Source organism: Pseudonaja textilis, chromosome 6 (genome assembly GCF_049901715.1).
Source record: "Pseudonaja textilis isolate UNSWEBS1 chromosome 6, rPseTex1.2, whole genome shotgun sequence".
Classification (NCBI taxonomy): Eukaryota; Metazoa; Chordata; class Lepidosauria; order Squamata; family Elapidae; genus Pseudonaja; species Pseudonaja textilis.
In genome coordinates, this window is record NC_141995.1 from 24,266,528 (window position 1) to 24,290,543 (window position 24,016).

General features: G+C 34.5%; 1 protein-coding gene across 5 annotated transcripts in view; it reads left to right on the plus strand.

The window, feature by feature from the left end:
- Nucleotides 1–22,991, plus strand: part of TTC29 (tetratricopeptide repeat domain 29) — an 86,026-nt gene extending 63,035 nt beyond the window's left edge. For all 5 annotated transcript variants that reach the window (XM_087936072.1, XM_087936077.1, XM_087936076.1 and 2 more), the window contains exons 11-12: nt 22,510–22,573; nt 22,815–22,991. In XM_087936072.1, coding sequence (XP_087792198.1) covers nt 22,510–22,573; nt 22,815 — 65 coding nt within the window. In that variant the 3' untranslated portion in view covers nt 22,816–22,991. The remainder of the gene's footprint in view (nt 1–22,509; nt 22,574–22,814) is intronic.
- The last annotated feature ends 1,025 nt before the right edge of the window (nt 22,992–24,016 follow it).

The window sequence follows — 24,016 nt, forward strand, 5'->3', positions numbered from 1 at the left end:
GTAGGCAGAGATGGGACAACTTTTTTTTCCCTTTGTAATCCCAGGTTTATATTTGTTAGTGCATTAGCTTTTTTGGCTGCTGCTGCACATTGCTGGCTCATATTTAGCTGGTTGCCCACTAAGACTCCAAGATCCCTCTCACAGTTACTGCTATTGAGCCTGGTTTCACCCAGTCTATATGTGTACTTTTGGTTTTTCTTGCTTAAGTGTAGGACTTTACTTTTCTCTACATTGAATTTCATTTTGTTAGATATGGCCCAGTGTTCTTGTCTGTCAAGATCCATCTGGATCTTGAGCCTATCTTCTTGGGTGTTAGCTATTCCTGCCAGCTTAGTACCATCTGCAAAATTCACTTAACAAATGTCTCACTTAGCAACAGAAATTTGGGGTTCAATTGTAGTCATAGGACTACTGTATACTTTAGTTTTGGATTATGGATATTGCATACATCCACTAATTACTTCTCTGATTAAGAAGATTAATATGCTTGAAGTTGATGTTGTTTCAGTGAAAGAGTTCTCTCAACCAATCATAGTTTTAAATGGTTAAATAGGAAAACAATATCATTTGCAGTAACTCATAACATTCTCCTTTTTGCTAAAAAGGAAAACAACTTTCTTTATGTTTTAGTTTGTATGTATGCATGTATGAATATATGTATGTATGAATGTATGTATTTTATAGAGATTGACAAATTTAAATTCTATGGGAGTCATGGGTCCTGGATTTTAGATGGATTATGTAAGTTAGCCCATGTCATATACCTTGGTTCAAAAATAGTTGCCCTGCAGTGTGCCCTGTTTTCTGCAGCTATAGGTTACACACAGACAAACCGGAAAGCTTTAGTATATATAGTTGGGGGCTATAGACCACATAAGCTAGTGTGAAAATAAAATTGAAAGTCAATTGCAAGGAAATATTTTCATTAAATGTTTTTTGCAACTGACTTTCAGTTTCTTTTCTGAATTTTTAGCTAGGCATTCTGTAGCTCATTCCACTTACTTGGGAAATGATAGAAAATATACTGGATTTCTAGGAGAAGTATGGCAAACTGAGACAGCTCTGTGGAAGTTTAGCCAATGACAACAATAAAAACCAAGGAACCTGTGAGTAGACGAGTTCCTTTAAACACTCCAGATAAAGAGATGAGAGGAAGTCATCCACATATGCTCTAGATGGCTGCTCTCTGAAAGGAGATTGAAGGACAGCAGTTTTCCTTGCATTCAAATGCCAGAAGACAAGGAGATTAGACAGCTTGCTCACAACCATGGCAGAGACTTTAAAAGAAATCAAATTTGTAAACCTCACTTTTTAGTAACTTTTGGAAATTACTCATTAATTCTTCTAAGCTAAGACCTTCAGAATAAGTTTGAAAACATATTCTATTCTCCATTTTCTCTTCTTTCTTGTGTTTAGTTTATAGTAGAGTTTACTATTATGATCAAAATAAAAATTGTATATTAAAAAGAAAGAAAATATACTCAAGGTACTGCTGCTGCTATATTGGGGAGGGGGAGGTTTCTAATGGTCCAGCAATATTATGAAGGTAAAACACATTTTTATATTCAGAGGCATTTATTGCACTCTATTATTTCACTATATGCTTAACCATTACTAATTATTAGCCTGATATTTTGTACTTCCTTTCTGTTTTTAAAAAAAGTCATTCTCATTTTAATTGCAATATAAGCCCTTTTTGCTACTTTCTTATGGACATTAAAACATCACCTATCCTTTTTTATGCCTTGTAATTAAATACTTTATCTTTACATTTTTGAAGTTCTTTCATCTGTTTTATGCTTCATTTATAATTTTACCTTTACGTGGCGGAACATTAGTACATTTCTTTAATAGTTTGTTGCCCTCTGGATCTTTTTGTTGGCAATGAACACTAAAAAAAGGATGAAATGAAGAACAAACTTTTTTTCCACTGCATTCTGAGGAGCATGTATTTATTCATTTGTGCATAAAGTCTAATAATCCACAGATAAAATGAATTGTTAGGGAAAGATAGCCATTTCCTTTTTCTATTTTTGATATTCCCTTTCTTTCTCTTTATATTTCTTATACTTATTCCTTCCCCACCCTTTGACAAAAACAATAGTCAATTATCATTCCTTCTCCTGTACAAATTACTTTGCACTCCATAATAATATCTTGATTTCTTTGACATTTTTCTATTCTTGAGCAAGGAGGGATGGGCTTCTCTTTTGCCCACGATGAAAAATGTAAGGCCATTCATTAGAAAGAATAGTTCATATCAAATGCATGGAACCTACTCATTTGGGCAGTGTAGGAATAAGCTCATCCAAACAATTGAGCTAGCCTGTCTGTACTTTCATTTTGTAGGACTTCCACACTGAAAGTTTAACATATAATTGGTGGAAAGTTTTGGACAGATTATCTAATCATTATTGGTTAAGCGATACCCATGCCTAAAGATTCTAATGTCCTCATTTATTTCAGAAAATCTCAGGCTTGTTCTAAATGACTTTTGAAGAAAAACAAGACTAGAACCCAATGTTGTGAACTGTGCTTTCCCAGAATGAGACTATCACCTTACATCTGTGAAATAATAAATACTCTGCTGCTGCCCACTAGGCCACCTCCAAACCCTAAACCAGTTTCTTCCTGGTATTTCAATCCTAGAGCACATTGGGTGATATTTAATATTTAATGATGCCTGTGTGTTGGAGTGAATGCACAATGCACACATATATTTTATTTATGCCTCTTTTATTATATAAAAATTATATTGGATGAACCAAAACAAGCAAGCTGGTTGTCTAAAATGTGATCTCCCCAAAGGCCTTGTTAAGAAAATGTAAATTTAGGGGGTATTTTTTTAAAGTCAAGTCACCTGGGCTAACACATAGCTGAGATATCTGACAATTACCTACCTACTAATTTCTTTATGGTTACAGTAAAATACGTGTATGCATATGTTTATTAAAAATGCTGGTTCCCTTTCTTTTAACATTTCATACTAAGCAAGAGACATCACACTTTTCATTTTCTGTATTGTTAAACTCTGAAGGGAGTAAAGGTATTAGCTGTTGCCATTATGCACAGTTCGTCAAGAAACTAATTGCAAAAGAATTGCTAATATTAATATAAAAAGCAACAGGTGGGTCAGGTTTTTTTGATCTCCTGCAAAGATCAAAACCAGAGTCAAAAAAGTGTAAGTGAAAAATGTAGCTGATCTGTAAATAAACTTATTTCTTACATTATAGTATATAATTTATACAAATGAATGCCTAATTTGACAAAGAATGCTGTAGCGAAATTAATGTAAGCATTCTCACATAATGTAAATTAAACTAAATTTTGCTGTAATAGACATTGGGTGATTCGATTATGCACAGAAAATCAGAATCATGAAGTCAGAAGCCAGCATTGATTGCTGATCTTTTGTGCTATTAAGTACTGCTGGAAAATTTCTAATTTTCATTTTAGATACATTAAAGAAAAGATTCCCTTGCAGAATGAAGTATCTTGGAAACCATAGGGTTAAAGTGGACCGTATTTTAGCTGTATTCAGTTGACTTGCTGTGTAGGGAGAGACTAAGCAGTCCTGGCTAATGACTTGTAGGTACTGAATCCTCAGGTCTCTCAGGTGGTTTCACTCGACCAGTTTCAGCAGAATGATGAAAAGACTGAGATAAAATAAACTGACAGTTGCTACTCATCGCAGGCTGCAAGCTGTACCCCAGCAGCTGAGACCCTAGGAGCCCTCTTTTTGAAACAAAGGCTTGCACTGCAGTGAGCAATGAACTCCACATACAAAATTTGAAAAAAAAAATGAGAGGGAGATTGGCAGCTGGTGGCCATAGGAGGAGGGAAAGAAGGAAAACTGTGAAATACAGCAATTTGGGGCTAATTAGAAGCCATTCCCACCTACTTAATACCAACCCGTTAAGCAGCAAACACTTTTTCATCTTACTCTCACTGCTTCACATGACATTATATTCCAATCAATACCCTCCCACTGCCTGACTCAGTGCCCACAAATGAATACATTGCAGTTCAAGAATGCAGTAATTTAATTGGAGCAAAAAAAAAATGGAGCTTTTTCAGACGAGATCTATTCCTGAAAACACTACTGTAATATTTGTAGAGCTTGGATAAAGAAAGAAATAATATTGGAAGAAATTGGCAAAAATATGTTCATCTCTGTAGCTAAATAAAATTAGAATATTCCTATTTATGTTATTTTTTTTCTGACAAAAATGCTTTAAATATAGATATCGAGTAAGGCTTTCCATTTTATACGTTTATATAAAAATTAAATTTGTATTTCAGTTTATTCAGGTTAGTAATCTAATTTCTATTAAGAACCTGCAAAGACCAATGACAAGCTCACTTTTTCTTGTTAACAACTAGCAGATCGTCATGTAATAACAGCTACTTTCTGCTTGTCATAATTGTGAAAATTACATTATCTTAAATCTTGACTTGTTTCCATAAACGTTCTAACCAAGGCTCACTCTGATACTAAAAGGATGTGAATATGATTTTGATTCTTCTCTTAAGTTCCAATGCTTTTTCCCATACTGCTCATGAGGGCCTTCTAAACCCGCACAGTAGTGTACCCCTATCCACAAAAAAACAGATTTTTCTGTTGCCATAAACTATGGTATTTTACTGTATTATTACTGAAAGAAGAAGTTCACTACATAATTATTTCATGTAATCAACAAAATTATTCTCCCTGCCACCATTTTCTTGCAAATTCAGATAACACACCTATATATATTTCTCATGTTGATCTAGCACAGGGGTGTCAAACTCGCAATCCACGGGCTGGATGCATCACCTGCTGGCCCTGCCCCCGCCTAGTTTAACGAAGGGGAGAAAGTCCTGATACGTCACATGATGACACCAGGACGACGCGAGTTTGACATCCCTGATCTAGCATTGTAGTCAGAGTAGAAATACCTATTGCTGGATATTAAGAATTCTTGGGCAGGCATAATCATCTCAAACAATTTAGCCCTTGGCTCCAAAGTTATAATCCTGTTAACAACCTTTAAGAAAGGATTTATTAAAAAAAAAAAGTTCACATAGCAGTAAGTATTAAATGTTTCACTTCAAACAATGATTCATGTGTATTATCTTAACCTTCAGATAAAGTAGTGAGCCTGCAGAATATTGAGACTATTCCGAATAGAATATTCAGATCTAATTTATTTATATGAGTAATATAGGAAACGCTTTTCTAGACTGATGCAGTTACTGCTAGATAATGTTGCTTTAGTCATCTTGTATTGACTTCAGAATTTTGGTGAATATGCACCCATCCATCCGTCCACCCATCCACCCTAGGTCTAACATGAGATGGGAGCATAGACATCTGCAGGGGTAAAAGATAAAGAAGAGAATAAGTGAAATTGTAAAGCAAATCCATTTTTGTATAGTTGTGAATGAAATTGTGAAATAAGTATGAAGAATGGAACTTTTGTCATGACACTATTTGTGTCATGGTATTAATACTCTTTTTTCACTTTGGCATTATTATGGTCAGAAATTGATGCCTAAGAATAGGAGTTCTTTGGCAGGTTCATGCTTCAAGTGTTCTTCTGCTCTACTGTTCGTGTTTCTTGTCTTAAGTGCAACATATTATATAAGGTACAACTCTAGTGTCATCAGACTAGACTGCTCTGACTCATTACAATGCTGAATATAACTGACAGTGGTATAGAATCAGTGGTGATATGCTACTGGTTTGGTCGAACCAGTAGTAAAAAAACCCTCCGACAATCAGCTGAGAGGAGAAAGAAGAGAAAAGTGCAGGATCAGCCCTCCTACACACCCCTGTGCTTTTCTCTTCTTTATCCTCTCAGCTGATTGGTGCTGCAGCTCTCAGCTGGTGTGGGGAAAGCTGCGCACGGGCATTAGGCAAAGCACACCCACCAAGCCACAACCACCAAACCGGTGGTAAAACAATGTGAAACCCAGCACTGTTTGGAATGTACCCCAAAGCATTACCTAACTACTCATCCTAATAGGAACAGTTCTGCAAGATGATCTGCCAAGCAAACAGAAAAAAAATCATAATGATATTCAATTTGCTTTGAAATTTCAAAATAATAAAATGTTCAATAAAAGAAAACACATTTATAAGAGGAATTATGTAATTTATAATCACAATATAGCTTCCTGTTTATCTCTAATTTATTTAAAAACAATATTCTTGTACCTATAAAGCACCAGAGTATTTTACTGCGCTGTTCCATAAAAGATTTGGTTAGGGAAAGTATGGAAGAACAATTAGACAGTTGTTGAGTTTAATGTAGCATGGTTTTAGATGAACCTGCTCACAGTCCAAAATTTCCCTCTATTTATTTTCAGTGGGCAATCTTGAACTCTAACAGAGTAAGAGTCTTATTTTTAAGCATTTTTTCCCTTAACCATTTTTGGTCCAAGCTAATATATCCAATCACTATAGTCTTAAACCTGTAGGTACATTGCTAGTAATTTTGCTTGCAGTTTTTGCATTTTTTCTACCTCCATAATAGTCTGCATTCTGTAGGGACTGAAATTGGTACAGTATCCCAAATGTGATTTTACTATGGAGTGATCTAAACCATTAGCATTAGTTAACTTTCTATTAATTTTCTTTTCTGAACTGAAACTATCTGGCCAGATAATAACTATCTGTTATTGCAAGATTCTTTCTTGATCAGTCACTGTCACCTCAGATGCAATCAGTGTAACACCTGGAATTTTTTTAGACCAATATGCACTTGTTAATGAAGTTTGTCATTTTTACACCATTTATCTGATTTAAATGAATCCTTTTGTAATTCTCTGCAACCATACTTTTGCTTTATTACTCTGAACATATTATTATTATTATTATTATTATTATTATTATTATTATTATTATTATTATTATTATTATTATTATTATTCAGCAAACTTCATCACTTCACTGAATTCTCCTAATTCAAGGTCATGTATTTAAAGATTTAAAGGCTCTGGTCCATTGTACTGTATGTCTCTCCAATGAGAAAATTGCCCATTTAGTCCTATTTTGCCCATTTAATCCTATTTTTGCTAATTACTAGTCTATGACAGACCATAATATCTTATCCTACTAAGTTTGCTCAGAAGCAGTTGGTGAGAGACTGTATCAATTTTTTTTAATCCAAATGTACAATATATGTTGGATCATCCAAACTGATAAAATGCTAAATAGTAAAAGAAAAATATTTTTCTCTTTAAAAGCCATGATATATTAGTTTTAAACAACACTTCTTCTATATGTTTTATTTTTTCCCTACTAACCTGCCTCCATTTTCTGTAGCTTGATCTATCCTTTTAAAAAAAAATAGAAGTTACATTAGTTTATTTGAACCCTCAAAATCAGATGCCCATTTTAAATAAAGTTAATAATTTGGTGCTCTTTTTATGATATATTTCACACAGTATTTTGGCACAGTTTCTTATGCTTTGGTTCTTCTGGATTCCGCTTAACCATATTTCAAGGCAAGGGGAATAGCAGCTTTTGAGGCAGAACCCTACCATCTATAGCAGCATTCTTTTTCTGTTACTATCTTTTTAGTCTCCATTCTTTTGTCCTGGAGGTGCTTTTCAAAAGAGAACTGGACTGTTTCCTTCGCTGAGGAAGATATTTTGCTTCTCCTCCAAGAAGCTTCTTTGGATTGTTCTTTTCTAACAGGACAGCTGCCAAATTTTCCTCCCTATTTGTTTTATAAAACCTAACATGTGTCCTGTTATATTTAGTGGACAATCTTAGTTCTACAATTCTAGTATTTAGGACAATACTTAGCCATTTAAATTGGAAAAGATAATGGCAAAAATAAGAATACAGTACTTTCAGACATGTATTTAATATTTTTTGACTGATAAATTTATCTAGAATAAACAAAGCTAATAAATGGGAAACATGTATCTGAAATAATAATGTTCTTATTTTCCCCATTTTTCCCCATTGAAATAGCTAAGTACGTCCTAGGACTTGAAAAGTGTTGTTCATCATAGTGGTTTTCTGTATGTGTTCTGCATTTCATAATACAGTTTATTTACAAAATATAAAATGTTTGTATTGCTATTGGAAATAGCAAAAGGTGAGTGTCTTAAGACAAACAATGAAAGAATTGAGGTGTATGTAATAACAAATATGCAACTTAAACATAGGAAAAGCTAATGAGGTTTTGAATAAGAGCATTCAGGTTGATTGATACAGTAATTTTAGCTTTTGTTATAACAAATATTTAGCTCATTATCAATTTTAATAGCATCTTGTAGAGCAAGCCTTTTTCTGATATGCAGAAAATACTATTAAATTTCTTTGGATAGATACATTGTTGTGACATGCAATAACTACTTGAATATAAAGATGGATTAATAATTTAAAAGGTGTTAACAAATTAGGGCCATCATTAAAAATACTTTGAATCATTTTGTAGAAAAATCAAATTGAGGTAATGCTTTGCTCTTATGATAAAGAATTACAGCATTAATTCTGCAAAATGAACTTATTGCTCCTATTTGTCTCCAAAACCCTGGAGCATTAAAAGACAGGAAGAATGAAATGATCATTGCATTTTTTTTCCAGGCATAGCAGCTGTAATATTTCCATCATGGTTTCATAGTTACAATAGTTTCCACAGATGGTAAAGGAAAAGCCCACCAACATCATTTTTCCTTTGTTTTGCTATGGCTGTTTTATGAAATCAAGTCACAGTTTGTAATAACATATTGGGAATTTTGCTTGTACAGCATTCTAGGCTGTATATACACTGACATTTATTTTCCTTTCTTTTGGAAATAGAAGTTGATTCAGATTATAATTTACTTAGTTTTATTTGCATACCTTGCCCTTGAGAATATATCTATTCCTTCAGTCAGACTTTCAAATCAGATATGTTTCAGAACGGAGTTTTATTATGTATTAAGAAAGAAAATCAAAAGCTTTTTTACGCTGAGAAAGGTTGTTGTTCCATATACCTTGGTAACAAATATATTGATTGTGACTTTGTCTTGTGGAAGCAGGTAAAGCTGTTTTTTCTTGCATGATCTTACATCATCTGCTCTACTGCCTAATTTCTTCAGCTCCAGGAAACAAGGCCTTTTTTGTGATGGCATTACATGTCTACAATGCTCTTCTTGCAATATTCACCTAGTGAATGGGACTAGATTGGGAAATTTAAGAATAGAAGCAAGAATAGATTAGGGCTTTCAAGACACCAGTTCAATTAACTGGGGTGTATACTGGTATATTATTTCTAGTTACTTTCAGTGAGATAAATGATGAAAAAATTTAAAAGACTGAAAATTGAAATTCATAAGATTATTAGCACTTTTAACCACTGTGATTCTTGTGATCAGCAGAAATATATGGAAGGCTTTGTTCTACAATAAAGACAGTAACATTACTGAACCATTTCCAAAAAACAACACTGCAGTTTATTTTTATAGCTTTCTTTAGCTAAAATGTCATGCAAACTGTTCTTCAGGGAGTAGTCAGCTAAGTTCACTGAGCTTTTTGGATAACAGCTTTATACATGTGCCAAGTATTTTTTTTATGTGGAATATTGCACAAAATTCCTGACACATGTGGTTTAGACTTATCTTACTACTCTAAATATCCAAATAACTAAAAATGCTTGTTGCAAAGCAGGCTACTATGACCCCTGATCCATTAGATCCAAGACCTATAACTGTATACAACTAGTTTTGCAGCTCTGAGAAAATATATTCTACTACTATTTATTATTATTATTATTATTATTATTATTATTATTATTATTATTATTATTATTTCTCTATCTTCATTTAAAATCTGAATTAAGAAAAATATCACAGCTTCCTCCAAAGATATTGATATGTCTTAAGCTGTCATATATATTCTTTTCTGGAAATTCATTAATTCGTATTCATTGTAAAAATAATGTATTTAAGTTTATAGATAGCCCCATCCTGTCTAATGCCTTCCTCGATATATTTGTGAAAAATATATTCCATAAAGTCTCTTCAGCTAGAACATTTTAAATTCCATGACTGGAATTTCTGAAATAAAATGTAACTTTCAGCAGTGGCCCTAAGTGGACTTAAATTAAACTATAGCTTTCCCCTCTCTAGCTATCAAAGCAATCAAGACATGCAAAATTTAACTGGTTTATATGGCTCTATGGTAGGAGCATCCTCTTTCATTCATGCACTGGTTATCTGAAATTCTAAAACAAATCAAGCTTTGTTTAGAAAAGATGCAGTTTTAAAGAAGGCTGTAATATGAAATACTTTAATTAATATTCTCTTGTCAGTTACACTTTCACCAGTTATACATCCATTCCAAGTTTCGTTTGGACTATACAGTCCAAAAATGTGTACCAATTCATCTCCTTATCAGTTAAATTTGTGCACAACGTATGTTGTTCATTTCATTTTTCCCTGTATCATGTTCTTACCTAATGAAACAAACAAGTTCTCCAAACCCAAATCATCTCATACCTTTCTCAGCTTCTTATTATATCTTGTCATCTCTATTTCTCTCTTTTCCCCCTCTTGCCCTCGTTCCCCACCAAAATAACTAGTATTAGGCATGACGCAAAAGTACCAATGACCAACAGCCATTATTTTTAATCCATCTTTTGGGGAAAGGAATTTAGGGTGAAATTGACTCCCTTGCCAAATTCATAAAACTGGAATATAGGAATCCCTCATGCTAGCTGAGGACATTGTTGTAAAGAAAAGATCTAGCTGTTTCAGAGCGAAGGCTCTTTGCAATATATCCCCTGTAATTACAAAAAGCATTTAGACAAGTTACTGTATTTAAATTTTCTTTGAATATTTGAATAAGATATATTTGATTAAAACAAATTAAGCCACAGTTTATATATATATTTTAGAGGCTTGCTTATAGGTATCTTAAAGCTTACAGCTGAGAGCTCCTATATCAAAGCAAAAAGGTTCCAGGTAAAAACTATTTGGCATATTTTTCTTCCAATAAAGTATCACACCACACACATACTTCACAAACATTATTTGATTCCAAACCATGCCAGGAGGCTTTTGGAATTGATAATGGCATGTTCAGCAGTAATATCATTTGTCAGATGTCAACTATGATGTTTCTGTCAGAGGCTGGATCAGGACAGAGCTGATAGAAACACATACATAGCAGATAGTTAAAACAAATTAGGGATTTTATTCCTGACACTATGATACTTACCCTAACAAAGTAGTATGATTTAATATGAAATATATACACAACCAGCATGTGTTTTTATATATGTACATCAAAGTATAAGAAATAAAAGAAAGCGAGGCTTAACTTGCTTAATTTTCCTACCTTTTTGCCTCACTTTGTGCTTGTATTTTATTATAGCTGCTTTTCCCCCTCCTTATCTCAATTATAGATCTTGCAATGCCTGTGAGTTTTATCCTAGTTGTTTTATCCTGATGCCAGACAAAACCTTTAATTCACAAAGTTTCACTATCTGGAATCTGAATCTTCATACAGTATATCCAACATAGTCCATACTCCTGGTCTTTCCACACTCTTACAAGCTGCTCAGGCTTATCTTCTTGGTTATCTCCATCCCAGTGCCTCCACAACTCTACCTTAATCAAGTGGCATCTTCTCAGCAGCAGGTGCTACAGCATCTGAAATATATTTTTTTCCTCAATTTTTCCTTGCTGTTCTATATCCTATATTTAAGGCATGTAGGTGCCGCATTATAGGTGCATTCTAGCATTTTACCATTTCTGCCTATGAGCTCTTGGTCTTATGTTGAGGCATCTATAAATACCCATGACTTTCCACAAACCTGATCACTTTCCTCCAGGAAGGCCCTTCACTCTGCCATAATTTCCACAAAAGTTCCTTTCTTTTTCACTCACACAAACATTTCCTGTGCAATTTATATTGACCTCTAGTGGATGATATATATATATATATATATATATATATATATATATATATATATATATATATATATATATATATATATATATATATATAATATATCATTAGGACAGTGGTGGTATTCTTCCAGTTCAGCCCAGTTCAGGTTGATATAATATTTCCGACAATCAGCTATGCTGTGCAATTTAGATTAGCTAGAAAGCAGGAAATAATTGGATTTATTGCTTTCTAGCTAATCTAAATCACGTGGCACAGCTGATTCCCCCCTCACCAGGAGGTTTCCCTGAAGCCCAGTACGTAAAAAACAGGGCACAGGGGGTGCTGTGCTCCCCCCACACCTCATTTTTTCTCCCAGGGGGCTTCCCTGAAGCCCAGTACGCAAAAAACAGAATGCGGGGGGTGCCGCGAAAGGGAAAAAACACAGCCACGCCCACCCAGTCACATGACCACCTGGCCACACCCACCTAGCCACGCCCACAAAACATGTAATAAAAAAATTGAATCCCACCACTGCATTAGGATCTCCTTCTCTCCTGAATCCGACTCCTTCATGTTGATCACCAATCTTTCAAGTACAGAATAAGATGTTCATGCTAGTCATATGAAAGTGAACATCGCACTTCCATGCTAGCCCTTCATATAAGCTTGCAGTGCTCAAAACAGTGAAATCCTTTCATTCCAATATTCAAACCAGAGAGGAGCAAATCATGCCTAACAATACGTTACGGTTATTTTATACCAGTAAGCAAAGGGCATAATATCCTCATGCCCTCTTGATCTTATTTTCATTTTGAGATACTGTGATAAATCACTGTAGCTATTCGTCTCTCAGATGTGAACAACAGTGAAAAAGATATTTTTATCTGTTCAGTCAGAAAATCTCTAACATGGATGATATGCCTATAGTCAGTGAAACTCTGCAAAATGGGTTGCCCAAAATGATTGGCCTGTTTATAGAACAACTAGACACAAGAACAGTTTTTCCCTGAATGCCATCACTCTGCTAAACAAATAATTCCCTCAACACTGTCCAACTATTTACAAAGTCTGCATTACTATTACTATTAATTTTCTCATCACTCCTTATCACCCATCCCCTCCCACTTGTGACTTTATGACTGTAACTTTGTTGTTTGTATTCTTACAATTTATATTGACTATTTCCTAGTATGATTTGATTGCTTATTGTACCCTGTGACTATCATTAAGTATTGTACCTTAACGAATGTACTTGACTCTTGACGAATGTATCTTTTCTTTTATGCATACTGAGAGTATTTGCACCAAGACAAATTCCTTGTGTGTCCAATCACACTTGGCCAATAAAGAATTTTACTCTTCTACTCTCCTATATCAGAAGAAAATGTCTGAGATTTTGCAGTACTGCAAACAGAGAGTAGGATGGGATGCATTCTTTTTTCCTGGCTTCTTATAAGTTCCAGGAAGCCTTGACTCCCAGTATATATACTTACAGCAATGCATGAGGCTCCTTAATCAAAATAGACATTGTCAACAAATCTATCATCCTCTGCTTTGCTGAATAGTTCCTAACCAGATTTTTTATTTTTATTTAATAAATATTATACTAATTAACATTAAAAATACATAAATAAAACAATTGATTAACTTTTTTAGATTATCATAGATTTTATCATAATATTTGAAAGAGAAAATCAGCCTGGCAGATTATATTTAAACAACCTCAAAAATGTTTACTGAAAGTTTTGATTAAAGTCACTTGGTGAAAAGAAGCAGCAGCCATCTTGATTTGAATGTTGACGGACAACACATGTCAACAACTTTGCTGCATATAAGATTTTCAATTTTGTATGTTAACTCTTCTAGCCATTTCATGTGCCTGAAAACTCCACAGTTCCTGATATCTTGATAGATTTTAATTCTTATTCGCTGATGTCCCCATCCAGCTTTACTTCATCATTGTGAATTCTATTAGTTCAGTATTTATGCTGCAATGTGCCTTCATCGTTTATAAAGTTTATTATTCTTATTTATATGTGTATGTTGCCTGACTTCCAACAATTCTGGACAGCTCACATATCTTTTGTTAAAAATATAATAAACTACCAAAAAAAGAGAGAAATAATCCAAGAGGCTTCACTCACTCATGTCAAAGACTTGGGGGAAGAACCAAGTCTTCAAGGTCCTTCAAAACTCCAACAGGGTAGGGGCCATCCAAATCTCAGGGGAACCTCATTGCAGTGGGCAGATGCTACCATAGAGAAAATGTGCTTCCAGGATTGTGATATATGGCATTTTTTAACTGAAGGAACACAGAACGTTCCAATCCTGCCAGATTTGATTGACCGGGAGATGCTGTGGGATATAGATTTGAAATAGATGTCAAGAACCCACACCTTATGACATGAAGGGCTTTACAGTTAACAACCAGTACCTTGAAGTACACCCCCAAGCAAACTGACAACCAGTGCAGCTAATGAAACAGAGCTGTTACATGGACATATTGCCCATCACTGCCGATGCCATTGCATTATGGACCTGTTGAAGCTTCAAGTGGTCTTTAAAGCACAGTTCAGTAGATAAACTGTGAAGTGATTAGGGCATGGTGACTGTATGAAGGGCCTCCCATCTAAGAAGGGCACAATTTGTGCACCAGATCATTGAACAGGAGCTGTCAATCCAGGAAGACCCCCAGATTGTGCAATACTTTTATACATCAAAAGTTTAAGATTTTAATGGAGAAAAGACAAAAAAAGAGCTATAAGAGAAAAGGTTTTCAGAGTGTAGAATTACCTGCATACAGAATGTAACACCTAGATAACACAGAACTGAATTGAAACTTTACAAATCTTTCAAAACATGTTGTGAATGTAGACTAACAGCTATGCCTGTCTGTCAATCTACATCATGCCAGACTGTCAATCTATATCACTATAATTGAAAACAGATTCCTGTGCAATACTGCTAGTGCACATCCTCATAAGGGAGAGATGCCAAGTTATTTATAAAATGAGATACTCGTTTTATACCAGCTTTTCCTCTGCTGGAAATAGAAGAGTTGATCATTTAAAATGTGAGGCAGGACTCAGCAGAATAGCAATAGCACTTAGACTTATGTACTGTTTCACAGTGCTTTACAGCCCTCTCTAAGGGGCTTTACAGTCAGCATCTTACCCCCAACAATCTGGGTCCTCATTTTACCAACCTCGGAAGGATAGAAGGCTAAGTCAATCTTGAGCTGGTGAGAATCAAACTTCTGGCAGTTGGCAGAATTAGCCTGCAAAACTGCATTCTAACTATTGTGCCTGCACAGAAGTCTGTGGATCAAGGTTAGAAAAAGCATGGGACTACCATCATTCCCCACACTCTCAGTTTAAACTTTGGAATTTGCACAAATCTCCAGGAAGTTCAGGTAAGTGAGGAAGAAGAACCTTAGAAAATTGCAATCTCTGTAGAAGCACTTAACAATGTCAAGGCAGGGTGCATTGGGATTTTTATTCCTGTCTGTGTGTTGTGCTATCTCACCACAAATTCCATGTTCTCATATTCTAAACTGCCTTAACATCTAGATCAATTTGAGAAATCTCCCCCCCACACACACACACACAATTGATAAGGTGAGGTAGTCACCTTACCCTAGACATCACCAGATAAGTCACTTTTCAAATAAATTACCCTAACCAAAGTTGGAAACTGTCATGTTTCATTTTTGGGCTATGCAGTGATTGCAAATTTACTTGTTTGCTTCACTTATGTTAGAATAGGTTTATTTATTTTTTATTATTTATTTGTCAAGCAAATATTAGATAACAGGTATAAGTATAAACATGGTTATGAATACATGAAATTGATACATTAGGACAGGGATGGTAGGCACGTTGGTGCGCTTATGCATGCCCCCTACAGACCTCTTAGGAAAGGGGTGAGATCAATAATAGACAGTCTAAGGTTAAAGTTTTGGGGATTGGGGGAAGAAACTACAGAGTCAGGTAGAGTATTCCAGACTTTGGCCACTCTGTTGCTGAAGTCGTATTTCCTGCAATCAAGTTTGATGCGGTTTACCTTGAGTTTGTATCTATTGTGTGCTTTTGTATTGTTGTGGTTGAAGCTGAAGTATTGACAGGTAGGACATTGCAATAGATAATTTTATGTACTACACTTAGGTCGGACCAAGGTGGAGTAGTTCTAGGTTGTCTAGGTCTAAAATTTCAAGTCTGGTGGCATAAGGTATTCTACTATGAGTAGAGGAGTGCAGAACTCTTCTTGTGAAATATTTCTGAACTTTCTCGACTGTATTAATATCAGATATGTAGTGCGGGTTCCAGGATGAGCTGTATTGAAGTATTGGTCTAGCAAATGTTTTGTATGCTCTAGTTAGTAGTGCGATATTACTGGAGAAAAACCTATGCAGGATTAAGTTAACAACTCTTAATGCCTTTTTGGCTATGTAGTTACAGTGGGCTCTACCTCTTAGATCATTAGAGATGAGTACTCCAAGGTCCTTGACATAATGGGGGTCATCAACAAGGTCTTGACTATTCAGCTTGTATTTTATTTTCTGATTTTTTTTGCCAGTATGTAAGACAGAGCATTTGTTTGTTGAGATTTGAAGTTGCCACTTGTTTGACCATTCTGATACATAGTCGAGGTCTTTTTGAAGGATAGCAGTATTGTCAATGGTGTTGAATAGCTTTACATCAGTGAAAAGAATGCAGTTGCTCTTAATATGATCACAGAGGTCATTTATATAGAGTATAAAGAGAGTTGGTCCTAGAAGGCTGCCTTGGGGGAGACCACTGTTGACAGGTACAGGATTTGATAGGGCGCTCTCTATTTTGACCATTTGTTGCCTGTTTGACAGGAATGCAGCTATCCAGTTATGCAGTAGTCCAGAGATACCATAGGATTTTAATTTTAGAAGTAGTTTGTCGTGTACCACTGAATCAAAGGCTTTACAGAAGTCTATGTAAATAGTATCTATTGCTTTGCCCTGATCGAGTTGTGTAGTCCATATGTTTTTGCTGTGTAGGAGTTGCAGATTACAGGATAGTTTTTTTCTGAAATTAAATTGTTTGTTAAGAGAGTAGGTTGTTTGTCTCTAAGTGGAGGATAATGGATTGGTTAATAATTGATTCCATGACTTTACAAGTGACACAACATAAAGAGATTGGTCTGTAATTTTCAACTAGGCTGGGGTCTCCCTTTTTGAAGATGGGGATGACCGTGGCTAGTCATATCCTCAACTTGGGAAAAGTTACCTTGTTCAATAATAATATTATTATAATAATATAAAAGATTGCAGATATTTATAATCTTATTACCAGAAAAACCAATGATTTCACCCAAAATTGAAAGGTATGTGGGAGAGATTACAATTTCTTCCACCAGCACTAGGCAAGACATTTTAAATTTTTTGCTACAGTTTGTATCGGACAGAAATTCTAAAATAAATATTTCTTCATCCCTTTATCTTATCTTTTTCTTCTTTCCCCTTTTCCAAAATTAATCTCTTTCTCTCTCTCTCTTTCTCTCTCTCCCTCTGTAGAGAGAGAGAAAGAACACAAACATACATAATTTTTGATAGTCATAAAATGATGCATACATTAGTCTTATACAAAAAAAGGTTTTAACAAATTTAAAAAACTAAGGGTACTTTTATAATATGTATTATAATGTATTTTATTTGAGGATGGTGGGGCCACATCTAACATTTTGACATTCATTTTATATAACTCAATTCTCCTACTGTAGACTACATCATTTCTTAGTTACTGAGTTATTGTTTCAATAAGCATAGATGCAAATCATATGCGTGATATTTTTATACTAATATATATTATACTAACATATAATGTATGTTTAATAAATTGCATAGAACTTGACCAGGATTGACAAGAACTGCATATCCTATTGCATTTTTGTTTTTCATTAGCTCAAGAGAATAAAATGAAATATGAGAGAAACATACCCACCACTTCACACAGAAATTTTCTTTATTCAGCTGGGCTTTGTACGATTTTCATGAATTTCAATGGGTAGGAAAATTACCCAGAATAATGGTCCTAATTTTATTCATCTATTGATCAATTTATTGTGTCTTATTAATTACCAGGTATAAAGTATTATTAATAACTTGAGAACAAATACTTTAGAAGATAAAGCAGATGGGCCTTATAAAATTTTGTTATAGAAACAATGTTTATTTGACATTCTCTTTAAAAAGAGGACACAATGAACTGCATAAAAAACTGTGTCAAAATTACAGAATAGGGCCCTTGGTAACTAAAATAACATTTCTTCAACAAATCAAATGTGGTTTTCTCAGCTTACATGAATATACAGTAGCTATTACCTTAAATTTAACCTCAAAATGAACACAAACTCACTGTAGAGATATGATGAAGACCATATTGTATCTTTGTAGTCTGCAGAGATTTTCTTCAAACAGCTTTCTGTGCTGAAATATATGATACACTTGAAAGCTAAAGAGATTGCTTCTGAATAGACATCACAAAGGTTGATTACATTCGTATATCAGTTAGCTAAACCCTGCAGGCTGTTATTCCATTAGTTGTGCTTGTCCACTTCTGCACTGTCAGAAAGTTGATCATTTAATACAAAACACCCATATACAATGTTAAACTGTAAAAAAAGCACAAGACATGTATTTAAAAATAATTTTAAAATAATAACTATTTGGGTTGCATCTTTAAACTTATTTATGTTTTTCTTGTATTGCTTCCTTTTTTTTTACATTGCCATTTAAAAAAAAACTAAAAGTGGGCAATTGCTATTTTTGAAGAACCTTTACGTTTTAATCCATAAGGAGTTGAAATGTGAATTGAACACCCTAGAAACCTTGAAGCCTATAATGGCTGTCAAAGTCTACTACAAAATAATCGAAGTTGTTATAACAAACCACGAATTCCAGGACAGAATGATTAAAACCAAATACAGGTGACTCTGAGTACAGCAGAGCAGAGCTTGAGTCTTACAGCTTTCATTTGCTTTGTATCTGCATCTTTAGAAAATATTCAAATGTTGGACTTTTAGTCCTGAGACTGGAAAGCATTAGAGGCACAAATTTTGAAAGCCAGACTGTTACTGCTACTGCTGTGCTGATTAGACTGTTGTAGCTGACAAATATTTTGCAATGAAGCTTTTATATTGGTGAACCACAATACAAAATTTTCTTATCCACCAGGAAAAAATATTTTAAAACTACACAATCATTTTAATTTCTTATAGATTTCCCTAAGTCTTGCTTAGGCAATACCTTTTATGACAACAACCAATATCTGTAGAGAGAGTGAAAGCAGATAACTTGTGAATTTTATATACATAAAATAGAATTCCTTTAACTGTTTTGCTTATTAGGACAACTTTTTGGATCTGCTTCTTCTTCCCTTTATAGTTGGGCTTTTGCTCTACCAACCTCGTATAAGGGTATGACTGTAGTTACAGAATTGAAGGATAGGGTTCTTGACCGAGGAACTGAAATATCCAAAAAAACTCCTATTTGGATTAGTGCACTAGGCTTTATGAAACTCAGCAGGAAATCAGTTCAGTTCGGCATATACACAAAAAACCAGCTGGATAAAGGCTGAAAAACTTCAACTCACAGCAACTCCATAATAAAAAAAAATGCTAAAGCTTATTTAGCAATATCTCAAAGGCCTTATTTCCTTATTAAGTAAGAAGTGAAACAGAATTAATGAAATGTAATAATACTTCAAAGGGAGGCCTGATGAAGGACACAATGCAGTATCGTAGCACAGTGAAAGACAGGAAAATGTAGATCACTGAAAGTTTCCTTTCTTTCATTTTAGAAATTAACACCTCCCAAAGAAGTCGATGAATGCTTGTGAATTATATTTGAATCGTGGAAAATTGTTTGGAAAGGATTCACTAAAAATATTCTCCACCTTCACAGCTTTCAATGCCCTGTCCAACATAATTCAGTAGGACTCCCAACCCTTCTAGGATGTGAAGACAATACTTTGTAAAGTAACAGAAAATTTATTTTCAAGGAAAGTCCTTAAGCTATCTTGTTTCAGCTGCTGTTGCTCTGATTGTTGTTATTATGGTTTGTAACATAGGTAGTTTAGATTGGAGTTGGCATTTGCATTCATTTATTGAATTCTTTCCAAAGATCTGGGATAGGTAGATGCTATTGTTTGATGGCATTAGAGATATCATGGACTGCATCAGCACCATTTAACCACTTGAAAGTTCAGTAATTGTCCTGTATTTGCCAGATGATGCCCCTTTTGTTGGATTGTTCATTACACGGTATGTTTTGCCAAATGTTAACCAAGCTTCAATTTGATCTCTTTGCTGTATGTTATTAAACTTCTTGACAGTGAGTGGGTATAGACCGGTTAGCTATTTCAACAAAAACCTATGCAGTTCATCTTCACCTGGTGCTAGCCAAATCAAGATTTTCCTTGACATTTCCTGCACCGTTTCTGTTGTTCTTTCATTTCATCTTCGTTTTTATTTTTATCTACCTCCTTCATCCAAGTTATACATTGTATTTCTGGAATAGTCCCAAAGCTGCACTCAGAACTTCACTGTTTTTTCTTATGTCAACTGTTGACTGGTTTACTATGGTTGTCCCCATTTATGGATTGCTAGAAACTGATCTGACTGAAATTTAAGATAGCAATAGCACTTAGACTTATATACCACTTTATAGTGTTTTATAGTCCTCTCTAAGCAGTTTACAGAGTCAGCATATTTCCTCCAACAATCTGGGTCTTCATTTTACTCCCATGGAACGATGGAAAGCTGAGTCAACCTTGAGCCTGGTGTGATTTGAACTACCAAATTGTAGGCAGCTGGCTGCAGAAGTAGCTTGCAGTAGTGCACTCTAACCACTGTGCCACAGAGGCTCAAAGATACTCTATATACAAGCTTTGTATCTGTATCTTCCTAGCTATAGCAGTTATTTGCTCCCTATTATTTCCTGTGCTTCCTTAATTTCCCTTTTTAGGTGATATTTCTTAATTAGGTATTCTTTTGGTCTTCTTGTTCTTCAGCTTCTGTTCTTTCATTTCTTCCACCTTGCTTACATCTACTCAATCTGCTCCATTTCTGAAGTACATTTATCTGTTTGTTGCTCTGAGCATTCCTGTCCATTTGAGATAGAGCATTTCAGGTTGTTGCAAATTAACCTCAGTAGCTTAGTAACTACTTTGAATAAGGAATATTGCCGTTTCAAATGAGATAGTACTTACCATGCACTCTAATAGTTCTCTGCCTCTCTTTTTTAGCAATGATAATATAGCACCACAATGCAATACAATCTTTGATTTATATAAAGAAGATTATTGGTTTGAAACATGGCACAAATACTTTTATTATATTTGTTTTTTTTTCAATAGCTAGTTTTTACACAGGTTTTTTTTAAGAAAACAAGTTCAGGAGTTTATTGTTTAAATGCTTTTATTGTTACTTGAAAGAGAAGAGTTTCTCCTTTCCCAGATATCAAAGAGCCCAAACTGTTTTTTTCTTTCCATTTATTTCACAGGAATTCTTTAAAATAATTACGTTGCGATACTGTGACAGTCCCAGAATCACTCAATAAGCTTTTGACACAGTTTTGTCTTGAAACTGGGTCTTCTCTGTTGTTTTTCAAAACATTAACCACTTCACAAACTGGTCTTAAGGACCTATTATTTTTAATTCATTAGTTATTAGTGAAAATTACAGTGACTAGTAACACTAGGAGATTTTTTATCAGTTCAACAGTAGTACTGACAGAAAAGTTTTATTTGACTACAATTGATTCATATGAGAAGTGACCTCTATGTTATACTCCCCATAATAGTTCTTCAATAGGCTTTATTTTCATATCTTTTAGTGGTAGTCAGTTGGGTGAATCTTCATATCATTAATTCAAATAGTAAATGGAAAACCTTCACTGTTTATTGGAATAGTAAATATGATGTTAGTTATATTTTATGACAAGTACATACATCTTTTCTGCTTAATGTATAATATTATGTTTTAATAATTTAATAAATTATTTTTGGAGCTAAATGTTCTTAAGCTTGAGCTCAACCAATTTCATTGCAACTTTTTTATGCATTATCGCCATGTCAGTTGCACACAGGTATGATCATAATATTTGCATAAATCTTATGTTTTGACAGAATTGTGTTCAAAATATGATGTGTCTAGAAAAGATGGAGTAAATATATGTACCTATTAAAGATATATACTAATAATGATGTAAATACTTTTACTTGATATAATATGTTCTGAATTATCTCAATGTTTCTAAAATCACTTGTATTGCAGAAGGTGGGTTTTGAATCAGTTTGATAACTTTGAATTCTGTGAGCTCTGCCAAAAAAATTATATGACTGTGGCATTCCTTCCTCTTTTCATTGGCATATATCTCTTACTGATCAATTGAATGTGTTGAGGACTATTGGAAAGAATAGGTTACAAGAGACTTAAACAAATAATGACAAAGGGCTTCCCTTCAAAATGAAACCCTGATTAAAAAAATATTGTAAACTGTACAGGAATAGCACTGGTCTAGAAGGGGTATAGTCACCATGCACGTTGTGCCCTGTAATTTACTTGGGTAGATGTTACTGATCTACATATTTCTACTTTTTTAGATGCCCAACAAGAAGAAAACACTGAAGATATTAGCTACATTCCAACGTCTGAAGCAACTATCTGGTACAACATTTTGTATATATTTTGTTCTATACACAAAATACATTTTATAGTTAATGCTTGTGGAAATAATATAATACCTTCCATCAAATGTTCTTTTATTATGTTTGTGTTGTATCAAAAGAAATTTTACTCTTGATGAAATGACCGAAGAGAAGTTAGTAATGTATTTTAAATACAAGAGTTTTTCACAGCTAAAAAGCTAAATGGTTAATTACATTTCACTCTTTTTTTCATTTTGCAGAATCTATTGAAGAGTTTCTAAAGCTGATGAATGAACATGAGGAGATGCTGGTTCACACCTACTTTGAAATGTTAAAATCAGACCAAATCAAGCTAATCAAATGAATATTTTATTATGTTTAGCTTTTGTATCCATAATCATCCATATTAAACAATAAATAAAAGTTCCAAAAATTTATCTATAAACATAGTTGACTTTCTATTCCATGTGCTAATTAAATAACTGCTTTAATTCCTATTAAAATAAACTGATATGTTAAAATTCAACATCCGATACAACTAATATTTATAGTTTTGTTCCATGCTTTTTATTTCATTTATTAGAATCATAATTGAGTGATATTATTAACAAAATGAAATAGCATTTCTTATATGTATTTCAATTTAAAAGTCTGTATTTTTGAATGCAATTTTGTGAGCTTGGGGACTTTATACAATGATGAAGATAGTGGGTTAGGAATAAGGCAATCATGTCATAACATATCAATACATTTTTGTTATGCCCCCTCTTGGAAATTCAAACGAACAAACGGAAAGCAGCCTTTACACAATCAAACCAGACTGAAGGGAGTAATGTCCTCATTCAAAACTGCAGGCAAAACTGTTAGGACTTCCTTTTGAAATTCAAACAGTCATTTTGTTCCTGGCGAAAGGCACTAGCTCAGCTGTGTCCTTTTATACCCATTAAGGCAACGTGCTAATTAACTGGCTTGCCCATCAGATTAACGTTTCCTGGTTCTGACGTCAATCCACGATCTAACAGTCATCAGATTCAAAGTTCCTAACAGGATTGGTCCTTCCAATCACAACACTATCCCCCACCTCAGGGCCCTTCCCCCGAGTCTTACGTTCAGGATGTGGTTTTGAAGGGAATTCTGCATGATATCTTCGAACAAGGTCTGGAGCATGTACCTTGGCCACATCCTGCCAATAACGAATCTCCGTTTCATTTTCTAATCTTCCCACAAAGTACTGGAATCGTCCCTTTTTCCATCATGAATCATAAATTCCAACCACTGTAGTATCTGTAACAGGTTCAGTGCGGGGCCTAGATGTGAAACGTACCAGACCTAGGGCCTCCTTAAGGTCAGGTCTACCCTGTTTTCCCGACGAACCAAGAATGGTTTCAGGTACGGGTCTGCGGGTCCCTCTCCGTTTGCAGGAATTTACAAAATGTCCCAGACCCCCGCAATAAAGGCACAA